This window comes from Odontomachus brunneus, unplaced genomic scaffold, assembly GCF_010583005.1.
Source record: "Odontomachus brunneus isolate Ranch 3 - 2012 unplaced genomic scaffold, Obru_v1 Obru_scaffold_012, whole genome shotgun sequence".
NCBI classification, from domain to species: Eukaryota; Metazoa; Arthropoda; class Insecta; order Hymenoptera; family Formicidae; genus Odontomachus; species Odontomachus brunneus.
The window spans coordinates 2,111,612-2,136,086 of NW_022639462.1; the positions used below are offsets into that span (position 1 = coordinate 2,111,612).

The 24,475-nt window shown below is 41.8% G+C and overlaps 1 protein-coding gene across 2 annotated transcripts in view; it reads left to right on the plus strand.

The window, feature by feature from the left end:
- The first annotated feature begins 363 nt into the window (after positions 1 to 363).
- The window catches only part of LOC116840855, a 58,221-nt gene continuing 34,109 nt past the window's right edge, over positions 364 to 24,475 (plus strand). For both annotated transcript variants that reach the window (XM_032808132.1, XM_032808134.1), the window contains exon 1: positions 364 to 725. In XM_032808132.1, the coding sequence (XP_032664023.1) occupies positions 688 to 725 (38 nt within the window). In that variant the 5' untranslated portion in view covers positions 364 to 687. The remainder of the gene's footprint in view (positions 726 to 24,475) is intronic.

Here is a 24,475-nt window from a genome sequence, read left to right on the forward strand (position 1 = left end):
TGATCGATTTCGCGAGGACCACGCCGTCGTCATTGCCATCGGTGAGGAATTACGCGCGATTAGTGATACGCGCGGTGTACGCGCCGCAAATTCAACGCTGGCTTCTGCGACACGCGACGACGGTTTCTGGTCTCGATTCCTGCGCACGTCTCCATGGGTGTTTCTCGGCCAACACCATGGCATGCGCGTAGAGCGCCTTAAGGTCTGTGCCATCGCCATCAGGAGGAGAACGCGGCGCGCAGCCGGCGTAGACGGTTCTGTCAAAACCCCCACCATCCTCGGAGCTACCGAACACCACCACCATCACCACCTCCGTAGCCGCCGCCGCCGCCGCCGCCGCCGCCGCCACCACCACCGCCACCTCCAGTTCGTTTCCAGCTCTCTCCTCCAGCGGCGCGACCACCACCATCGGCCCACCACCATGGAAACCGACCAGTGCGCATTCTGACTTCAGTCTGGCAGACGGTTTCAACCTGTCTGGTCGGCGCAGGTGTGTCCGGCGCACCGGTCGTTGTTGCCAGCCGCGTTCGGTCGTCCACGTCGTCGTGCGGATTCCCTGGAGGTCGTCGTCGCGGTGTCGTGCGCGGTATACACGCAGAGAGGTGACGGGGAGAAGCTGGAAGCGCGCACGACAGTGTCGAGAGGGTCGCGTTGGCGGGGCCGAGCCGGGATTTATGGAACCACCCCATGGATAGTAACATGTCAACTGCGGCCTTCATACACCGGTATGAGAAAAGAGCGTTTTAAATCGATACTCACGACGCGCGACACGACGCGACGCGATGCGGCCGGCGACGCTTCCCCATGTCCGATTGGGGTTTCTCGTGGTCCCTCGCGGCTTTCGAAAAGCCGTACAGCCGATCGATGAGTTCGTTGCTATGCAGCGGGCTAATAGAGGCGCGTGAAGCGGAGAGCCGCTTCGTGCAATCGTCGAAACAGGCACGCGTGAAGGCACGCCGAATTTCCGTCAACGGAAATGTACTGATATCGCTCGAACTATCGAGATATTGAACGGATGAGGCAATACACTGACGATTATTGGATCGCGTTGCAGCGGCTCGAAAGATCGTGCGATTTCTGCAAGTTCTACGTTGGATTTTCGTATACTAGAACGGTTCGCGTGGAACTTCCATATCAGCCGGCGAGTCTTCGCTTGCCGAGTTGACCAATGAGAAAATCACTGCCTCGTCCGGAATGATCGATAGGTCCTGCAGTGAGGTTATGAAAAGAATCGCATGTTTACGAAAGAGCCGACAACAATGAGATTTATCGGCTCGTTAGATTCGCGCTAGGAACAATCGGCATTCAAAACCGCTCGAATTCGTAATCAGTAATCGCTGTAATTACCGTATCTTGTATCGACGTTGCCGAAATGAATACAGACCAGAGATTTAGTCTTTTCTTTTTTGACACCATTCTTTTACGTAAAACTTCAATTCGTATTCTGGTCTTGTGTGCACTCTCCAATATATTAGTAAATTCTAAAAACATAACAGAAGAATCTGAATTCGTATCTGCAAACTTTCTAATAGGAAAAAACGTCCAATAGTCGGTATACTATCTATTTTCGGCACTCTTGCGCGATCGGGTATTAAGATTAGAGTTAGGTTTGGACGAATAAGTAAATAATAAATCGATAAATAATTGGTAAATTATAAATTCCCGAATATTGGATGAAGAACTCGAACAAGGATATTGAAAACTGGTAGTGCTGTAACGAGTGCCTGTGGTGGAGTGCTGTAACGGCTACTATGGACGTCTTCCTCTAACAGACATCTTTCTCGAAGACACGCAATGACAAAGAACAATTCCAATATTTCTTGAGAATTAATTCCCGCTAGGGTGAGAACCCAATTTGTACGAGTACACTGCGGGTGCGAGTATAACCGTCAAACCGGGCCGGATGTTTGCTTGGCGTGCGCAATAATTACACGCGACAAATCGTAGTAGAATAAATCGCGCGCGCGTGTAAAAGGCGTGTGTGGACAAGTCGACGAGAAATTCTACGCGCGTCGAATATAACATCCTCGATAGAGAGAGGAACGACACGACTCTCCGTCGCGGATCGCCGAAGCGTGGAAGTCTCCCTTGAGAATCCAGCCGGTAATCGTATGCAGTCCCAACAGCGCGAGCGCACGCGCGCTCGCGGAGAAGCTACTTAGACGGCATTCCATTAACCTGCATTTTCACAAGCGCGTCACCTGTTCGGTTTCCCCGGGAACGACACGATGTCGAATCGGACCAGCCCGGTTTCCTTGAACCTGCGGATACCGCAGCCATTGACCGCGCGGCTCTCTCGCCTCGTCTCGTCCCCGCGTGACGAAAGGCCCTAAGTGCGCGCGCTCCGTCTCACTCTCTCGCTCTTTCTCTTCCTCTCGCCTCCTTCTCCATCCGTTTCCCCACCTGCGCGATCTCTTTCTCATCTCGGATACCGGCGCGGGACGTTTCTTTGCCGATTGCGTTATATATACATATGTATGTATATATGTATGTATGTTTGTATATATGTATGTATATAAAACGTTAATTGCTTTCTACGAGATGATTCCGCGCGCGCTGCCTTTTTATAATTTATTATAAACTCGCCAGAGAAAATCGCGTCGCGCCATCTTGCATCTCGATCGTGACAAAAATACACGCGGCGTCTGATAATAATGGGATACTGATCCTCGTTTACGCCCGGTTATTCATTGTCACGATTATCGGGCCCGATAAGAATAATTATTAATTCTGTTAATTATCGATCCTGTGTGTGCGCGCGCGCGCGCGCACCCGAGGTCTATGTCCGCGCGTGAGGACGCGAGACGCGGCTCCAGAGGCAGGCGGCGCAGCACAGCCGCTCGCGTAGGAAAATTCGCAACGGCGCACATGCGAGTTCGCACACGCGCACGAAATCCAAAACGAACACTGGAAGAGGTATATATATCTCCGACGCCGCGGGATATATTTTATCAACGCTGGCGGTGCATAAATCCCTTTTCCCTCGCGCGACTACCAGCCCGCTTACTCACTCCGCATTAATTCCGGCCGCGTTACCCTCCCTCTATCTTCCAGCAGCCCTTCGTGCCGACGCATCCAAGTGCATCCCCGTGTTCGAATCTTTCTTTCTTTCTCCCTCCCTCCCTCCCTCCCTCCCTCTCTTTCTCTCTTTTTCTCTCTTTCTCTCTCTCTGTCTTAAGTCGCGACGACCGCACCTCGTCTCGCCTGCGAACTCGTACAAAAGCGAGACGCGCGAGCAATCGATACATCTCGACTAGGCACGTATATCCTACGGCTATCGGATGACACGGTGTCGATGGACGAGGAAAGGACTCTCGGACACGGCGCGGCGTTGGCCTTAACGAAACGAATGGCCGAGATTGCGATCTCGGTTCGCGAATCCTCTCTTTCTCTTTCTCTTTATCTCTTTCGCTCCCTCTCCCTCTTGCAGATCGACGCCTGTGATAAAAAACGACCGGACACGTCCGAGCGAAATTGCGAAAGCGATTTGCGACCATGTAAATTACAACGGCTGCTTCGGAGAATCGTCGCTCGCACGGCGCGCGCAGGTATCCGGCGGATATTCTTGGACACCCGTGAGATATTCAAATGTCCCGGGATGTTCAGTTTTGTGTTCCCTCTCTGTCTCTAATATCGCCGTTGTTCGCCTCTGTATAAAAAGGGACAGATTTATACGTTTCGTGCGCGAATCTATTATCAATAAATCACGCGCCATCGCGGAGCGACATCGTTACCCTTTCAGAGACGGGGAACTCAAGCGGAAGATAAGCGAGTCGCGCGCGGGCCAGACGAACGAACGAAGCGTGAGCTCGCCCTGAGAAAAACGCACTTGAAACTTTTATTTCGCTTCGCACATCGAGGGGGGATCCCTGCCGCTTCCGTGCCCTTTTCCCAGCCGCTGTGTCTCAATTATGCAGCGCGGCTTCAGAGCGCGCAAGCAGTACGCGAGCGGACTGAAAGTCAGAACTGGAGCAGCGCGCGCGGAAAAAGAGGATTTTCTCCCCGACAACCGGTCGGCCGGCCGGCCGGCCGGCCGGTCGGTCGTTTGGTTGGTCGCCATTCTCGTAGCTCGCCTAGAGATGAGCGTGACACTTCGCCATGCGAGAAAGAATAAGGTCATGGAGTCGCGCGCTTTCGCATTATAGAGCGCTAAAAGTGCATCACACTCGCCCGACAGGTGCATCCATCGCGTGTGTACGGCCCATCGCAGGTAAAACCGTCCACCACTGTCTCAGCGTGGGTCCCGCGCTACACACGTCCGTATCCGTGACGAGGCGAACTATCCGAGCGGTCCGGGGTAACGGCAAAGTGAAACTCGCGGAAGGTTTCCTATAGGGTTACACGGCCATCCGCACGAGCGAATAAGCGCGCCAGGTAGGCACCCGCACGCCGCTCCCCGTTTACCGTATCGCGCCGAAACTCGTTTTACCTGTGGCCGCCGTCCCCCTTGCCCTCCCCCCATCGTAGTGAACGATCGATCGATTACCGGGTACGACTACGGGCGTTTACCGCTCACCCGGAAGATCCGACTGCCGGAAGTTCACCCGCGAACTTCGTCCCCGTGCGCGATAGTTATCGTCGCGACCTCGTTGCCTTCTTCCTTAGTATAGTCTGGCAGCCGTCGAGAATTCGCGCGATCTACACTCGAAACTTTAGCCAACGGACACCCGTCCGAGGGAAATGGTCTTCCGCACTGAAGCCGTGCTTCTCGCAGTTGAAATACCCGAGTTGAAATATTAGCCCTACTGTCGAGAACTTGACTTTCTAACATCTGCATATTCTAAAGGATCAGTGTGTGTTTCATACACGTGGAAACTGAAGTCCTACTTTTAGCGCCTCTAAATAGCAGAAAACGCACAAAATGCCACTCGTAGATTCCGAAGAGAGTATCTTAGCAAAGCTAACAGGTTAAATAAAATCAAAAGAGATAGATATAGGCTTCGGATTATCAAAGTTAAATTAGGTATAAGAAGTCAAAAATAGTATCAAAATATAGACTTAACACAGCTGACAGAATTTGAGTGCACGTCTCCTCTACGTTTGTTATTTGTTTTAAATGTTTTATAAATTTAAACAAAGCGCCTGACGCACGACACGACAATGCTCGTTTGCAGGTCAAAGATCAGGTCGAACTGAATGTCCTCTACTATTTTGCAAATAACTATATACACTTCTGAATTATTAATTAAAGAAGATTAATCGATTCAAGTTTCTTTAAATAATAATTCAAGTACTTGCGTGGTTGTTTGTAAGATGGTAGAGGAATTTTTTGTTCACTTTGATTTTAATCTATACTTGCACACACAAGCATTGTCGCGTTTTGCAACAGACACCCTATATATTCGTAAATTTATAACAAGTTCATCACAAGCATCATATTTATTCGAAATATATTCTGAATTCTATTAAGTTTAGCATTTTAATCAGTTGATTCGACTCTATGCAGTATATAGGTAAATCAAATTTCTATTTTAATGTAATGATCTTCATTAAATTGCTAAGCTTATTAGGATTCGGGGAATATTAATTAAATATCTAATTAAAGCTAAAATTCGGTTTACTTATTATGTGAAGAGTCGAACGAACTTTCTCTTCTCGATAAAATCTTATAACATTCTTGTGAAGAGAACAAATTCTTCTTTAAGGTATACACAATATATAATGAACTGTTTGATGAGTATATTTTAAGACTTATCAAGAAAATATTCTTTCTTGAAGATAACCATTACTTAATCCTTTCACTATCAGTCGAACACATATATTTTCTTTATTATTAATAATAACCTCATTCAATTAAGTAAACAACTATTTTGGCATTCAAAACCTACGTTGGAACAAGTATGCCCTCCCAAAAACCCCAATGGGACATTAGTGTCCCGGTTCTATCCCTTTCGCGCCAAACAACTTTTGATTTTTTTTGCTAAAACTATATTATATTAAAAAAGGGTTAAGAGAAGGAAAGTCAACCGAGAGCAATCGCTCTGCCTAGCACAGTAGAATGATATTTCTCTCCGTGTGCACACCCTTTCATCCGGGAAATTACAAAGTCGTCGCGCTTGAATCGTCCGGGAGAGATATCTTTTTCCGTGGAATATCTCGATCGTGCAATGATGAAACATCTCTCGTCATATATCTTCATTGGAGTATAACACGGTGACGATGGCCATCGGGTGAGGCCTGAAAGGATTAATGCCGGGACGATAACCCGCGGCAGGATCAACGCTGGGCGTGTTTCGCTGTTTGCACCGGTATATGCATGCCGTTCACGCGCGTATCCTTGTTGCTTTTAGAACAATGCCGGTTGCTGGCTCGTAGCTGCGGTAGAACGCGGAAGATCGATGGTAACGGAAGGGATCCATAAACACCGGGACGAGCGGCGTCCAGGCGCATGCACGAGACGCATCTCAAAGTCAGCAATCGTTTCGTAGAAACACCCGTCCCGCGGCTAAACGGTTTCCTGCCGAGTAGCGCGACTCGTTTGACCGCGTAAAACTTCCCCCGTGTAACCGCGATGTAACCGGCGTTTATCCGATCGCCAAATGAGACTACTTACGTTCATCGTCGGCGACTTTTTCTTTGGGCCGAGAGAGACTCGGAAGATCGATGGCGGGAGATTAGTGGTGTGTGTGTGCAGAGCACCTATTACATTGACGAAGAAAAAATATCTAAAAATCGGAAAATATTTATTCGATGAGTATTAACACAGCATATCAAAGCTTGCACTAATATAAAATATGTATCTTCGTCTTTCATTTCTTAACTAACTTTGCCGATCTTCTTTGAAATCTATACATTTTATGCGTTTTTCTGCAAATTTAGAGGAGTTAAATAGGGTTTCAGTTTGTATGTGCATTATAAAGAAACACAATCTTTCAGAAGTAAGCAAATCCTTCAAAATGTGCAGACGTTAGAAAGTTCAAGTTAAAAGTAGGGCTAAAATTTCGACTCGGATAATCGCGGGTCTTTGGTGCGACTACCAAATAGAGTAATTCAGACAGGATCTCGTTGTTTTAAACAAATCAGAGAGAGAGAGAGAGAGAGAGAGAGGAAGAAAACCGTACGCGCTGAATTATTCTTTGGTTTTTATTTCAAACGTATGTTATCTTGTTCAAACTACTCTTTAATTCCCAATTAAGACGTCATTAAATTCATCTCCATATCAACTAATTTGAATGACTTAGGGAATTTAAGAGAGTACCTTCTTTATGTTAAATCATTTCTGAGAACTTTTACGTGTTTCTCGAGTGTTTCATCCTCCGCAATTGCCGAACACGAATCCTGATTTCAGGTAGACGCGAATCTCAGACTGTCCGCGGAGCGGGCTCTTCAATTTAACGACTACGAGACTGAAGTTGGCGATATTTTCAGCGCTTCGTATGTTCGCTCGTTACACCCGACTCGTAATCCTCTTGACCAGGTAAAGTAGGTCTCGCGCACGGTGCATACGTGGTGCATCTATATCTGCGGACTCGAGTGCAGTATTCGAAGCGAGCTAGAGAGTCGCGAGCTTACTTCTAACCGGGGAGTGTTATCGGTTTCTCGAGCCCGGAAGATCGATTGCGAGGAAGTCGCTCTCGAGGTAAAGCACACTTGAGCCCCGCGATTTTAACGTAACGGCGACCCAGCATTGCGATTGCCCCCTGCCGGCAACACACAGTCCACTTTTCGAGGAATTATTAATGTCCGCCCGGAGGCCGAAACATTTCCTGTCCACGTTGCCTCTCGACCGTCCGCTCGGAAGTAGCCGGCCCCCATTTCCAGAGAGGCTCCCGCGGTTGTTCTCTTCTTATTGATTTTAATACGCATATATAATACGCCGCTCGAGATAATATTGCAGCTCGTCCTTTCGAATATCATACATAGGAAAGATATTTCTTTTCGTATAAATTCTATCTAATTTTACTATGTTTCTAGTAATCCACAAAAATAAACTGTTTCTAATGGTCTAGGAATAGACCATCAGTGAGATCTATCTTGCTAAGGAACATGGTAAATTTTGCTAAAAACTAGTATACAGAGAAAATATTGTAAAGATTGCAACTAAATTGTTATAATCTTGGGCTATAAAGAATTGAATGACCAAAATTACGATATATTTATTTAAAAGTGTTATGCAAGTTTGATTTTTTACTACAAAATTATCACTTGAATGCTTTTTTATATTGTATACCAAGTAAATCATCAAATTTACTATTTTTGCAGCAACTTACATAACAGTTATTATAGTTTTAAGTATAGTTTAGTTTTACATTGTAAAAACAAATATAATTTTAACGTAATTTTTATTACAATTGTCATCTGTGTACTATGTTAGTAAAATACTTGAAGCATGTGTCATAAAATGAATATTTGATAAAGATGGACGAATCAGGGATTTCCCATGCCTAATTGAATTGAATCGCTTTTTGAAACTTAACTTTGAACAACATATTTAATAACATAGCCTGTGAGAGCCAGTCGTCGGATATTACTGCGAATAATTTCAACTATGAGAAGATAACAATGTTTGAACATGTGGTAACACATGCGTCATATGTTTTTCCGGACTTGCAACCTTCCAATTATCCTGAATCCCAATTATCAATATTAAAACTTCACTACATCTCTTTCTAATTATTTCATTTTGCGTTAATTGGTTTCTTGCAAGGCTCGAGAAATGTGACTTGCTTAATCTCGCTCATTAACAGGAAATATGATTTTCCAAGATCGTCGCAACATGATGAGATCTGTATTTAAATCTCCACAATTTAAAATTTTCGAATAGTTTGGATTCGATTTCGACTAATCCGCACATCAATTATTCAAAGTATATACAATTTGTTTCTCCTTTCTATATATATATATATATATATATATATATATATATATATATATATATATAAAATTTTGTTTGACACAACACAAATATTTATTTGTAGCTTAGTTACAAAGAAATATTTTTGTTGTGTCAACAAAATCATTTGTTTTGACTATTCCAAAGAAACATTTATTTGATTCAATAAATCGTTCTCTCTGTGTACTCGAACCCGGCCAATTTTGAGAAATATAAATATAAATATAATTTTGAGGAATATATTTGGTATTTAGTAGTAATAAATACCAAATATATTTCTCAAAATTATATTTATATTTATATTTCTCAAAATTGGCCGGGTTCGAGTACACAGAGAGAACGATTTATTGAATCAAATAAATGTTTCTTTGGAATAGTCAAAATAAATGATTTTGTTAACACAACAAAAATATTTCTTTGGAATTAAGCTACAAATAAATATTTGTGTTGTATCAAACAAAATTTTGTTCGATTAATTAAAAAATTTGTTTGGATTATTCCAAAGAAGTGTTTATTTGATTCAACCAAATCGTTCTCTCTGTATATATACGGTAAAAATTATAAAGCTGTCGAGCAGAATTATTTATTTATTAATATGATCTAATCGTGATAATTAATGTACAAAGTTTCGCCGTAATTGCGACGACCGCCGAGTGATATGCGATTAAAATGATTCGAGTGAATGTCGCGATAAAATTTTACTATCGTGGAATATCGTCCCGATTTCTAGATTAACGGTTTGTGTCGTTAATACGCGCTCGCTTTTCATTCCAGACGACGTGTACGCTTATTAGTTGTGTAGCAAGTATTCCTCTTTTTCTCCTCCCTCCCGCCGGAATGTTTAGCGAATCGCGACATGGCGATACCGAGTGAGTAATGAACACGTTATGCGCTTTTACTGTCCCTCTTTAAACGCGCAATGCGCATTTCGCTTTTTCGCCCGAACAATAACAGTCGCGCCGCACGCGGAGGAAAGTTTCACGGCGGGGTTTTTGTTGCAAAAAGTTGCTGGAAACTATTTCGTGTCGTCATGTTTATCGGAGAAAATCGCGCTTCTCCCGGACATGCAACATGAACGCGCGACGTCCCTAGCGGTTTTCCTTTCGCGGAAAGCACTCGGTTTCTTCCTTTTTTTTTTTTATACGGCGCAGTATTTGCGGTATCTAAAATGAAAATCAATGAGACGCATTCGCAATTGCGTGTCTGGACGCGAGGTTGTATTTCGCCGCGTTTTTTACTTGCGCTTGGAAATGTCTGAATTTTGTCGTTGCGCAAAATATCCCATATCGAAATTTTTTACTCTACTTTTGACTTTCCAACACCCATAGTATATTCCAAAGCTCGGCGAGCGATGCACTTTTCGGCCGATTTTCAAGAGATTCCATCTCGCGTTGTTTCTTTTGCGTTATTGCTCCACACGCAGCCTACAAGTCGCTCAAACAATTCATAAGCTGCTCACGGGACAAGAAAGCAAAGGAAATAAAACGGCCGAAACGGCGTTTTCCGAAAATCGGCTGGAAAGTGCATCGCTTGTCGAGCTTAAGTATATTCAAGAAGGATCAGAGTATGTTTAATACAACTGAAGTCTTGCTTAGCGCCTCTGAATGGTGGAAAAAGATGCCACAGGTTTTAAAGAAGACAAAGCTGCTAAGTTAAATAAAATCAAAAGAGGTTGATATATGTTTCAAAATTTAATTATTATTAAGCATTATTAATAATTATTAAGCAGACATTGAATGGAATATTGAGGTCGAAAGTAGGATAAAAATTTCGACTCGTTCGAGTTTCTACGTTCAGCTTCTATAATCCGTGTGCGTATTTTTAGTATTATAATTTCACGTCATTAATTCATTTTTTCACGCCGCCACTGTTTTCCTGCTTTTATCGACATTTTTGTGCCGCTTTATTCGTTTAAAATGAAAAAGACGTCTTTGCGAAACTCGCCGCGCCGGTCGCTTCTTGATGGTGGATTAGCATTCATCGATTCGAGCGGCCCGGGTGTTTCGCGATAGCAAAGCGATGACAAAGGGAGAAGCGGGATTATGCACCGAGCCCGGCCATTACGCCAAGAGCGTGTATACGATCGCGGTAATAATGGTGCATTAACAGCGAACTCGCGCATTAAGCAGGCTGATAATGAGAGTGGCGTATGCAGAAGCGATGCAAAAACGTTCCTTTTCGTAATCCGCGCCGCTGGATTACCGATGGCTCCTGTTAGTCTAAATCATGGTGTCGGGGTATCCGGTGAGGAGCCGAATTAATCGAACGGAGAAGGCGATGATCTCTGAGACGCTACGTTTCTTCGAAAGACTCGCCGAAGAAGAAGCGGACTCGCTCACGCTGTCCAAATTAAGGCTGCATATATTTGCATAGTGGCGGCGTTCATTTATCTCGAATGAATTCTCGACGTGAAATCCCGATTCGAAGCGTTTAGACATGCGGGACGGGCAGCGTGCCTTGCGACAACTCTACGATCTTTATTTAACGAACGAGTGGAAACCGCGTCTATCTCTCGATAGCTCGATCAGTCCTCGACTCGCGGCACGAAATCTTCACGTTCAATTAGCTGGCTTATTCGAGTGTTGAGCAGTATTGCACTAATTACACCGTGAAGCTGAAAATTCGCATAACGGCCATCTTCGTTCGCGAATAGTTGTGGTCACGGTCGCGTGATCGATCTTTTATCGCACGGCATATTATACAAATTAGGAAGGACGGTAATAAGAAAGAGAGAGGAAGAGACAAATAGAAAAGAAGAAAGACAGACAAAGAGAGAGAGAGAGAGGGAAAGAGACGCGGCAACTTTCATAATCCGTGCTGTGAATTTAGGGCGAATGACGATGGGCGAAGAAAAAGTGCCGTCCTACTTGCATCTTTGCGACGAGGAGGAGAAGGAGGAGAAGAAGAAGAAGAAGAAGAAGAAACCTCGTATGATAATCCCGACCACCGGGTGCGTCGGTACACACACACACACGGTGTATTCATCGGGTGTGACAAGTATCCGCGCGAAGAAGCGAGAATTCCGCGGTCGCGTCTCAGGGTGTCTCGCTATTATTTAAACTTGTGCAACTTGCCTGGGCCACGAGGGAGCCCCGTAGTAGCCAAGATCACCGATCAGAGAAGAGCCGGGTCCACTAATCGCCGTCATAAATAACGTTACTTTACCGTGGTTATTAGAACTAACATGCGCGATATATTATATCGATATAATTACGCGTCGCTGGACGCTACGTGTCCTAATTGCTCACTTAATTCAATAATTTCCTGAGAGATATACACGTTTCCGAGGGCCGAGAGAAAGATTCCCGTTTACGGCTATTACTGACTCAACGTTGCGTTGCGTTGCATTGCACCGCGCTGCACCGCGCCGTGGCCGCTGCCGCGCGCATCATGAGAAATGTAGCGCATAATCGTTAACATACCGTGGCGACTGTGTCGTACAATTCGATGCATCATCGTCGTGGGTGACCTCGGAATATATATCTGCATATCGACGACACCGAATTGGGCCCTAAATACCCGGGTATCTCTAAATTATGACAATTTCCAGCGATACGGCGCGCATTGCGCAAGACGATGCTCCCGCGGCTGCATAATTCCCCACGGTCGCGTTTCGTTGATTATTGCAAATACTAACACGTGGACGCGGGAATGCGCGTTATCGGGAAGCGCGCACGCGACGTCCAATTTGTTTCCATCGCATAGAGCCCTGGAGAGTTTATCGCGTAATGAGCGAGCGTTGTGTCCGTCCGTCCGTGTGTGTGCCTACGGCCGTCTAAACTATTTCGTATCGACACCGCCGGCGAGGGGAGCATCATCGATCATCATCGAAGCGGCGATTCATCATCGGTCGCGTCGGTATCCCGACACAGGCGGAGACAGGAGACAGGCGGTTCACGGCGGGGAAAAAAGGCCGCGGTGGCCGATAATCGGTGACTTGCGATTTTCGTCATCGTGTATCCGCCGCCGCCGCCGCCGCCGCCGCCGCCGTCGTCGTCGTCGTCGTCATCGTTGTCGTCGTCGTCGTGAGAGAATACCCGCGAGAAAAGCAGCGAGGAAAAAAGGACGCCAGCCGCTGGAATTACGCCGGCAGCGAGCTGGCGAGAGAGCGCGCGCAACGTGAAATTAGCACCGTGCAATTTAATGCAACCGCGTCGCGGTCGGCCTCGACGCGAATACCTACAGGGTGATACCGCATTGAAGCGTCAAGTCTCGCAGACGGAGCCCTCTAACGCTCAAAATTGGTCTTTCCTTCGCGGGAACGCGTTGGCGGTTCTCTAAGAGCGCGAATGACCGTGGAGAAGAAAAACTTTCCACAATTGAAGTCTACACACGGAAAACATGTTATTCTACTGCTAAGAAAAGCGACTACTCGGTTTATTTTCCTTCTTTCAAGTAACAGTTATCCTGTACAAAGGATATTCTCTTGATGATAGTCTGAAAGTTTGCTTATCGCAACAATTTTAGAAAAGAGAGAGCTCATCATCATATACACGAAAGAAGAATTTCTTCTCTTCGCGCGAATATTGTCAAACCTTATCGAAAAAAAGTTGCTTCGACTCTATGTAGCAAGCCAAACGAATTTGTGCCTTAATTTAGTATTCCTGATTGAAGAGCTAAACTTATTGTTAGTGGAATTTAGGATGTATTCCGTATAAATTTAATGTTTATGATAAACTTGTCATTCACGAGATATATAAATTTGTGAAATATTTAAAATAACATTTGATGTAAAAATACCAACTTCTAGGCAATATTTCTAATCCTTGTCATTTTTATTATTTCAGTCTTTAAATATGAACAATTAAACTTTTAATATAGAATATATGTATATAAGTTCAGTATATATATTTTTTTATGTTGAAAGTTTGGCTGTATTTAGATCAAATACAGCCAAACTGAGGCTGATTAAAGATCAAAATAATAAAAATGTCCAGCATTATATCTGATTTTGATACTTGATACTAACTTGGTGCATTGACGCGCTTTCATTTATTAGAATTTAGAAGATTTTGAATAAGTTTGATGCTCATAAATTTACGATAGATTTATGCATATATAAACTTATGAAGTACTGGAAGTAAATAATATTTATTCGAATGCAATGTATTTTTCTGTGTATAAGAGCAAAAACGAATTCCCAAGAGCGACACGATTGTCTAAAATACTCTTAGAGACGTCTTTAATTTCTTTTATTTTTTTTTAGACGCCTTTCAGACATTTCTACTGCCTGATTTGCCGCGGATATACAATAATTTGGAATCGAGTTCACTCTGTAACAGAATTCTAATTTCAGGCTCGATTATCAAGGGAGCCTGAATGTGAAATGCTAAAGTTTAATTACAAAAAAAGGATATGCTAAAGTTTAATTACAAAAAAAGGATAAGGCACTTGGCGGTTTGATTTAGCATCACCCTATATGAACGTGCGCGGCTACGTGCTTACCTCTATATTGGTGCCGCTAAACAAACGAACGAACGAACGAACGAACGAACGAACGAAGGCCTGCACTTCGTAAGTCATTATTAACTCGCGTATAATTATGCGGCGAGGCGGAGGAACGGGCTTCCATCGGGATAGAGCGAGCAGGCAAAAGCGAAGATTCGCGACCGCGAAGTGTGGTGGTATTTAAATTGGCTTAGCGCGCACATACGTGCCGCCGTATGTTCGTCCTTTGAAGAACTCGCCGCGCGATTATCTCGGCTATTCTAGACGGACATCCTGCCTACGGCGTGAGGTCGTTACATCGAGAGCCGTAGCATCGATACTATTATATCGAAAAGATGTATGAGTATTACACTTGGTATCACCGGCAGAAATGTCGGTGTACACTTATTAACGTTGGCATCGATCACAGTTTCGAGGAGTGATTCATGTTACAACACTGATGATAATATTAATTGAATGATACATGAACGTGATTAATACAATACAGATAACATTTGTCAATGAAATATATGCAAAAGTGTCACTCATGATAGATCACATGTCGAAGAGATAATGAAGTGCCATTGGCGAATTGTAATAATACACCTGGAGAACAAATCTTAGACCAGTGTTGATTAAAAGTTACTTTGACTATGAAATAATCGGCAGATCAATAATTAAAATTGATCAGTCGTCATACGTGTAATCACGAATAATTTAATTGATTGACGAAATTAAGTATTATTCAGTGTATATAATCGATCACACCAAAGTTTGATGAACAATTCATTTTACCGATTGGTGAAGTTACGTGTGATTTTATATATTGATATATACAGTTGATTAATTTTTATAATTGATTTGATGATTATTTTAATCAAAGAAAATTTTAATCAACTAATGCTCAATACTGTTACAGGCTTGGAGAAAATTTGTGAAAAGAGTTGAGTAATAATTAATTTTATCGATCTAGGGTCGATGCTCTATTTGTGCCACTTCAAGGATTTTTGACGAAATAAACACGTTTTAATTAAATTTCCTTCGTTATCTAATGTTTTTAATTATTTTAATATATTATTAAGAATTTTTAAATAATAAATTTAAGACCGATAAGCAAAATAAATTAAACATATTTTTTAAAAATAATACTTATGTCATAATTTCCGATTTCACCATTTTTTACTATCATAACACCAGTTCTTGTCATAATAAGTTTTGGCCACATGAAATTGAGATTAATTTATAATGAAACAATTAATAAAAAAAATATATGCAATAAAAATCATGGTTTAATGTTAATATCTTAATGTTAATATTGATTTTCAATTTATGTATATATATATATAGTGGTGTGCAAAAATTCTTGGCCAAACTCATTGTTGGTTATAATTTCTAATATAAAAGAATTGCAATATTGTAAGGTACATAGTATGTGAAGCTTAGATAATTAACAGATAATGTTATATTAAATTATAAAGATTTATTCTATTGTACTGAATTATTAACAAATAACATAAATATTACTGTTCAAAAGTTTCTGGTCACGTTTATTTCCAACAAAAAGAGCAACTTTAGATACTTTAATTCAGTAAATAATAGTTTTTCACACTTAGTACTTTGTTGCCATGCCCTTTGAAGCTATTACTGCGGCACAGTGATGAGGCATAGATTCTATCAACTGATCAATAACACTCATCGATATACGAGTATTATTCCATTTTTCCGTCAAATGCTCGAGTAACTGTGTCTTATTCGAGTGCTTACGAACTTTAACTCGGCGCTTTAATTCATCCCACAAATGTTCGATGGGATTGAAGTCCGGAGACTGCGATGGCCAGGTTAAAACCTGCAGTTTTTTAGCCAAGAGCCAACTCTTTACAAGACTTGAGGTGTGCTTCGGGTCGTTATCGTGTTGAAATATCCAGTTTCTTGGCATTTTGCGTTTGGCGTATAGTAACAAATTCTTCTCTTTCAAGATATTCTTGTATATCGCAGCATTCATAGTTCCATCAATATTGACTAACGGACCAATGCCATAAGCAGAAAAAACACTCTACACCAACACGTTGCCTCCTCCATGTTTCATAGTTGGAATTTGATATTTTACATTGTTTCTGGTACCAACTGGACGTCGCACATGATGTCTTCCATCACTTCCAAACAGATTAAATTTTGATTCATCGGAAAATGCTGCCTTTCTCCAATCTTCTACTGTCCAGTTTATGTGATCTTTTGTAAACTGTAAACGGGCTTTCTGATTCTTCTTGCTAATTAAAGGTTTTAATTGATGGAACTATGAATGCTGCGATATACAAGAATATCTTGAAAGAGAAGAATTTGTTATTATACGCCAAACGCAAAGTGCCAAGAAACTGGATATTTCAACACGATAACGACCCGAAGCACACCTCAAGTCTTGTAAAGAGTTGGCTCTTGGCTAAAAAACTGCAGGTTTTAACCTGGCCATCGCAGTCTCCGGACCTCAACCCCATCGAACATTTGTGGGATGAATTAAAGCGCCGAGTTAAAGTTCGTAAGCACTCGAATAAGACACAGTTACTCGAGCATTTGACGGAAAAATGGAATAATATATCGATGAGTGTTATTGATCAGTTGATAGAATCTATGCCTCATCACTGTGCCGCAGTAATAGCTTCAAAGGGCATGGCAACAAAGTACTAAGTGTGAAAGACTATTATTACCTTTTTTACACCAATACGCCTGAACAATCCGACATCATGTAAACGTCTTGTAACGGTACAGCGGCTAACATTGGCGAGGTTTTCATCACGGAGTTCGCGAGCAATGTCATTTTCCGCAGATTAGCAATTGACTTCATTTTAATCACGCGGTCTACTTTTTTTGTTGTTTTTCGCGGGCGATCCTTTAGATCATATCCAGCACGGTACTTAGCTAATATATTATTAACAGTCAACTTACAAATTCCTAATAGCTCAGCAATATCACGAGATACTTTACCACTTTGCGACAAGCTAATAATTCTTTCTCGGATTGTCTGCTGCGTCTTTTGTGCCATGATGATACTCTGATGTCTATTGATCGATTACTCTTTCGGAAATAAAGTGATAAGCACTCAGTAGAAACATAATATAAGTAATAAACACAGTGACCAGGAACTTTTGAACAGTGACTTATTGAAAGTGTGTTTGTAAACACACTTTCAATAGGTAAACTTTGGAAGATATGAGTGCTATTTTCTGTACATTATCACAGATTTATATCTACTTATAGTTATAAGTCACTTGCTTTTCCTGTTCATAATATATTGCCAAAAATGAATTTGGCCAAGAACTTTTACACACCACTGCACTATTATATATATATATATATATATATATATATATATATATATATATATATATATATATATATATAGAAGCATTTTTTATTTTTGATGGTAAATACGTAAAAAATTTTCTTTTGTGTTTGCTTATCTCTGAAGTTTTCTTTTTAGAACGATTTTTCTTATTATTCATTTAAAGAAACATAAAAATAAGTGTATTTACAATGTGTAATTACGTATATATATAAAGTTTTGTTTTTACAGCATTTCTATTAGTCAGCTGCTCGCTAATGAATGTAGAATTTTCTTTCTTTTTTAACTAAATATTTATAACCGAAGGTAAACGAATTACTACATTTTCTTGTGCAAAACGTTAAGGATACGAGACGAGATAAACGTTAGAATTATTATATAAAAGACAATTGTGAGTGAATGTTTCTATAATCGGTTTACGGAAACTCTAAAAGTTAATCTCAAGTTTGTTTCCAGACAAATAGCTGTACTATACTTTTATAATTTTTTAAAGCACAATAGTGAGGACCAGTAAAAATCAGAGCATGGATTTTGTAGTGCCATAAATTTTATAATTTTACACAAAAGACATTCGTTATTTTCGTTGGTCACAACTGGAACAACACAACAACTAATTCTGGTCACCCTATGGCCAAAAATGGAGCATTATATTAATAGATGATCTAGTTTTCAACATCTATTATTTTTTGCTTAATAGGAATCAAATACATGGTTATGCATATTGAGATTAACTTTTAGAGTTTCCGTAAACCGATTATAGAAACATTCACTCACAATTGTCTTTTATATAATAATTCTAACGTTTATCTCGTCTCGTATCCTTAACATTTTGCACAAGAAAACGCAGTAATTCGTTTACCTTCGGTTATAAATATTTAGTTAAAAAAAAAAGAAAATTCTACATTCGTTAGCGAGCAGCGTGACCAATAGAAATGCTGTAAAAACAAAATATTACTACTTACGTAACGCGAACATGAATCATAGACTAAATAATTCGAAAGATTCCTTGAAGTGGCCACAAATGGAGCACCGACCCTACATGAAATTATTCGTGACTTTATATATGACGATTGATGTATTTTGATTGATTTGCCGATTACTTCAGACAAAGAAAATTTTAGTCAACCAATAATGCTTAACACTGCCACAGACTGCTGCTTGGAGAAGATTTGCGCAAAGAGTCGAGGTGAAAGGGAGACTTAAACCGAAAAAGACCAAAGTTCGCACTAAAAACCACCGTTTCGAGTGGCTTTAAGCCGCAACGATCACAAGCGGACGGCTGCACAATTTTCCGTTTTGTTTTACGCGCCGCGGTTAATGTCCGTCATAATTCCACTTATGGCGATTTCATGACAACGGCCGCACCGTACGGCAGTGATGGAAAGTGGCAGTGAAAGTTGCGGCTCGTCCGCGAATCGCGAGAGCCGGCCGAATGCAAAATTTCTCTTGTTTGCGCACGATTAGAGTGATCTAGGGGCGCCTCGCGCGCCAGACGTAACTACTAGCTGGACGCGTGGCTGGCTGACAAGGACTATCGATTTCCACTGTGAAGGTTGACGCGATCCTGCGGCCGAGAACCGTTGAGTTTCGCCGGACGGGTTTTAACTCGCTCGTTATCTCGAGCGCAGTTTGCTTCGCGAAACGACTTCCTGGCCTGGCTAGTTATGAATATATCTCCAATTTCAGAAATCTACTGTACGCACAAGTAAACGAACGCAAACTTTTGAAATCGATGGAATAGACGCGAGACGATCGCGCGATTGCGCAATCGTACAAATCGTGGACAGGTTCCTAGGTGTTCCTAGCTCACACGCACCGATGTTACATTTCCCGAGTGATTTATAGCACGAGAAAGTGCGCAACGGCTCGCCCGACAATCGCAAAACGTTAAGTTCAATTGAATCTTACGGCGCTCTCGTGTCCCTCTCTCCCTCCCTCTCTCTCTTGCTCTCTTTCTCACCCATTCGGTTGGGGCGTTTGCAAGAACGCCGGTCGGGCCCCGTTGATTTGTGCAAACGCGTTACTGCAACGCCGTAAACCCCGCGGGAAATATAAGAGGAAAGCATAAAGGAATAATTGCCGCGCGTTAAAACCGATAACCGTCGAACGTTCTCCGTCTCGAAACGAGACTATTTTACCTGTCGGTGCTCGAACGCGCGCGCCCCTATCCCCGCTGGTTTCCACACGCCAGCACAATTCTGGGATTCCCGGCTCTCGTGTTACGGTTCGTCTCGTCCGCACTTTTCTACTTCTCTCGCGAAATTTTTCCGTCGGTTGACTTGTGTAACGGACTATTGTCCGCGTCGGGTTATCCCCGTTTTTAGCAACGTGCAGGGAACTCGCGCGACGAATTCTCGGCAAACACGTGTGAGCGAGCGAGCTCTGTGCGACGAATATCGCGCGAAATTAATTCGACGCGGGATCGCCCAAGAATCCTCGGCTGGAAACAAAAAAACGCGTTTCAATTATCTAGGATTCTGTCATTATTAAGCTTGATCTACCATGTGCTCTTTGCTTCCTACTTCTTATTCTTTATCCTTTTCTAACTAAAGGCTCAGGGTTTAAATCAGAAAGAGATAAAGAGAAAGAAACAGGAAGCAAAGAACAATTTGTAAATCAAGCTTTAGAGCCATCATTGTCAGAGAGCTTCGCTCGTCTTTGGTAAACAGCGGTCTGTCGGACTCGTACCTTTCAGATATTTTTTTATATTGCTGCTAAACCGACCCAACGACGAGAGGAACGTGTGTCTTCGCGCACACACGGAAATTCTCTCAACCTTGCATAGCCGCCAATGTCGACGTAATGTGAAAAACGCGAGACACGCGCGTGATAGCGATCGTTAAGTTCGACACGAGTCGGCGAGTGTGAGATTACGCGCGACAAGTGGCAAATCGTAAAAATACACTGGCTTCCGATTGGACTGGCAGATTTCTCGTGTCTCATTCGTTTTACATTCTAACGGAGAGCATTGGAGAGCAACATTTTCCTCGCGAGCGAGAATTTCACTTTTCCTCGATCTAGTTTTCCGGAACTCTACGCACAGAAAAATACACACTACATTCACTGCAAGTAAATGTTGCTTGTTTCAAGTACTTTCTAAGTTTATACATCCGCAAATCTATCATCAAGCTCATCATAAGCATCGAGTTAGTTCAAAATATATTCTGAATCCTCTCTAGTAGATTTAGCATTTCAATCAAGAATATTAAATTAAAACAAAAATTCTTCTTTTGAGTATATTATAATGAGCTTTTCCAAAACTTTTCATGAGTATTTTAGGACTATTTATTTAGGACTATTGTCAACAAAAAATGTCCTTTGTTGAAGATAACTATTGATCTTTTGAGCTATACATTTTATTTTTCGATGAAGTTTCTTCAAATTAGGGAATGAGGGATTACGCTGATTATGAATTTGAGGTCAAAAAGTTAAAATTTGAAACAGTTGGTTCAATATGCCGACCATAAGTTTTCAAAATTATCAATAGTTCTCTAATTTATTATAGAAAATAGGACTATAATAAATTAGAGAACTATTGATAATTTTGAAAACTTATGGTCGGCATATTGAACCAACTGTTTCAAATTTGAACTTTTTGACCTTAAATTCATAATCAGCGTAATCCCTCATTCCCTAATTTGAAGAAACTTCATCGAAAAATAAAATGTATAGCTAAAAAATTTTGAGAAAAATGTGTAAAATACTGTCAATTTATTGCCCTCAATAAACTACTCATGTTCCAATATATCGATCCCTAATACTTAATTTTAAAATAATTTTTGTTTCCCTGATCAAAGTGCCTTTTTTAGTTTTATTTATTTGTAATAATTTAACAATTAAACATTCAAATTATTTTTTGCTCATTTTTAGTTTCCTATGTTTATGAGAGGAGAGAAAGTGTGATAATGATATAATCAACTATGTCTGCTGTTAAGTTAGTTAAAATTACTAAAAATGTAGAAAAAATAGATGGAACGCTAACGTCTCTCCCGCAATGGTTCAAAGAGTTAAAAGAAGAAAAATAAACCGTTTAATCGCTTTTCTTAGAAGAGTAGAATAATATTTTTTTGTGCACGATTATTCGAGGCGAGACGTCTTCGTTGTCCTTGGTCTTGCTCATTTCCAATGAGCAATGGTCTCGATGACGTACTTACGTTTTTGGAATCACTTTTGATATTGTTGCGAAACGATCGGGATAGCTTTCAGGTCGAGTCGTTTATGCAGCTTGTGTAGTTTCGCGTTTCGCCCCTTCGAAATAAATGCGTGCGAGAAAGACGCCTGGAAACGCCGTGATAGTCGTGTACCTACGCGCCATTCGGAACTTCAGGTGCGTGAGAAAACTCACGCCGCTTCGGAGCGAGAGGCTAAGTAGTGGAAGAAGAAGAAGAAGAACATTGCATAATTAGGGATTGCGATGTCGGTTACATCGCGTCTAACCCAGGCTCGCAGAAGTGCGGCAAACACACAGTCTCACCCTCCCTCCTTTTCCAGCCTCCTACGGCAATCTTTCTTTCTCCTTGGCACTCGTGCACTCGACGTACAGGATGCCTCAAAGACGAAAATAGAATGTTTGCGTGAGTTTGGAGCTGATTTTTCTTCAGCGATAACAGTCTACGTTCTGATCTCACATTTAGTACTAGACGTGCGCGTAATTCTTGTTTCCTCTGCGAGGCAAATCAGACGCCTGTATCTAACACCATGAGGGTGCGTGGACAATACGAACGCACCATTGTTTATCGCGGCGATCAGGTCTCCATCGAAGTGAGTACCGTTTGAGATTTCACGAAGGATCCGTCAGATATTCGATTAGCTTTAAGATTCAATTCGGATATCCCCTTTTCAGTCGCCTTCAATTTGAATTCTTTTCAACTCTGCATTTCTATGAAGGAAGGTTGAGCTCGAGTCAGCCGGAAAATTGAACGTTGAGATTAAGATCACGGCTTGTGGAGCATCCTGTACACGAGAGTGCAACGCGCGAGCACCCATACCGAGCAGTAGGCGCGTATCTACGATTATTTATCCGCGCGTTGAACAAATACCACGGCGTGCGCTCGCTGGCGCGCGCGCGTACGTACTCCATGGGAAAGGTCATTGAAAAATCCCGGCTCTCGCGCGCAACAGCATTAGCGGAATAGAACCGTCGTTATCTCCTGGACGATGCGAGAGCGGTGGACCTGTGCCTCGCCGTGCGTCGATAACGCTGGCGTTGATCGTGGCCGCGGCTCGCCACGGCGACGAAGCTGAATGGAATTCGCAGCGGAGAGCCAATTACTACGAGTTTACGATCGCGGGGGGCTACTTGCCGGCGGAAACTCGGTTAGCCCTTAACCCTTAACCTTACCAGACCTCCCTCAACCCGGTCGTATACGTCGGCCTGCACAGAGAAAAATATCATTCTACTGCTAAGAAAATTGATCATTCATTTCACTTACCTTCCTCTATAATAATTGTTCTCAACAAAGAATATTTTCTTGATAATAGTTCCTTTTAAAATATACTCGTGATAAATTTTGGAAAAAGTTATTTTATAGTGTACTCAAAAGAAGAATTTTTTTTACCAGAATATCATAAAATTTTATCGAAGAAATAGTTGGTTCGATTCTATGTAATGAGCAAAGTGAATTTTTGTTTTTATTTAATATTCTTGATTAATGTTAAACCTGCTAGAATTCAGAATGTATTTGGAACAAATTTGACGCTTATGATGAGTTCATTTGATAGATTTGCGGTAGATATACAATATAATAATAATAATAATAATAATAATAGATATACAAACTCTCTTTCTCTCTCTCTCTCTCTCTCTCTCTCTCTCTCTCTCTCTCTCTTATGAAATATTTGAAACAAATAATATTTACTTGAATGAAGTATATATATTTTTCTGTGTGTGGATTTTCTTTGGATTTGTTCTCGAGTGGACCCTTCGTCCACTTCGTTCTTCGTTAATGTCGAGGCACATTCTGTCGCGCACGCCCATGTGTGTTACAATCATCACGCGAATAAAACGTTAAAGCGCCGAGTCGCTCATACGTGTTCGCAATCGTGCGAAAAGTCTAATAACCGTCAAGGTAAGAAACGGGGTCGACGATCCGGAGTCGCACGATCCGTTGAATTTACTGAAGCGAAGTGCAATGTTTCCGAAGTAATCAACGCTGCTAAAGGTCAGCTCTCGCAGCTCTCAGGTAGTCGTTTATGATCCATGAGTGCAAACAACTGTGTTCTCTTTTGCTCTCGTGAAAGCAGGTGTGCTCGCGTGTCGCGCGGCCTTACATGCCACCAGTTCCACGGACGATAACGTTAAAAAGTCACCATTGATCTATCTCCGCGGCAGAAACACGATCGGACGTATATGTGTGTATAAGTGTATATAAGTTTGATAAGAAGTTTATCCCAAGTTCCTTCGTTGGGGAAAGCAAGTACTCGAGGAACTCGACGATAAGGTGACGTCAATAAACGATTCAATCAATGGACGGGTGTTCATATGTGATTCCTACTTTATTTCTCATTAATTCAACTAGAAATTTATCCTCCGCTCCTGATCGATCCCAATCAGATATCTAGTTTGTATAAGATGATATTATTGGGTTCTAATTATCATAAGGACTTAACTGTTAATCTTCCTTATTATTAAGAATATCTTCCTTATTATTATTAAGAAGGTCTTGATTGCTACACTGAATTGCATAATTTATTGAAATCCGATAACATTGCTTTATTATACAAATCAAATAGCTATTGGGATCAACCTGATTACGAGATAAATTTACGGGAATATCTCTTTCCCATTAATATATCTTTGATATAAAGGAGATTCTATCATGACGTAAAATTAGACCAAGTTTTTTAACGTTTGCAATTAAATTTTCGACGACGCGACT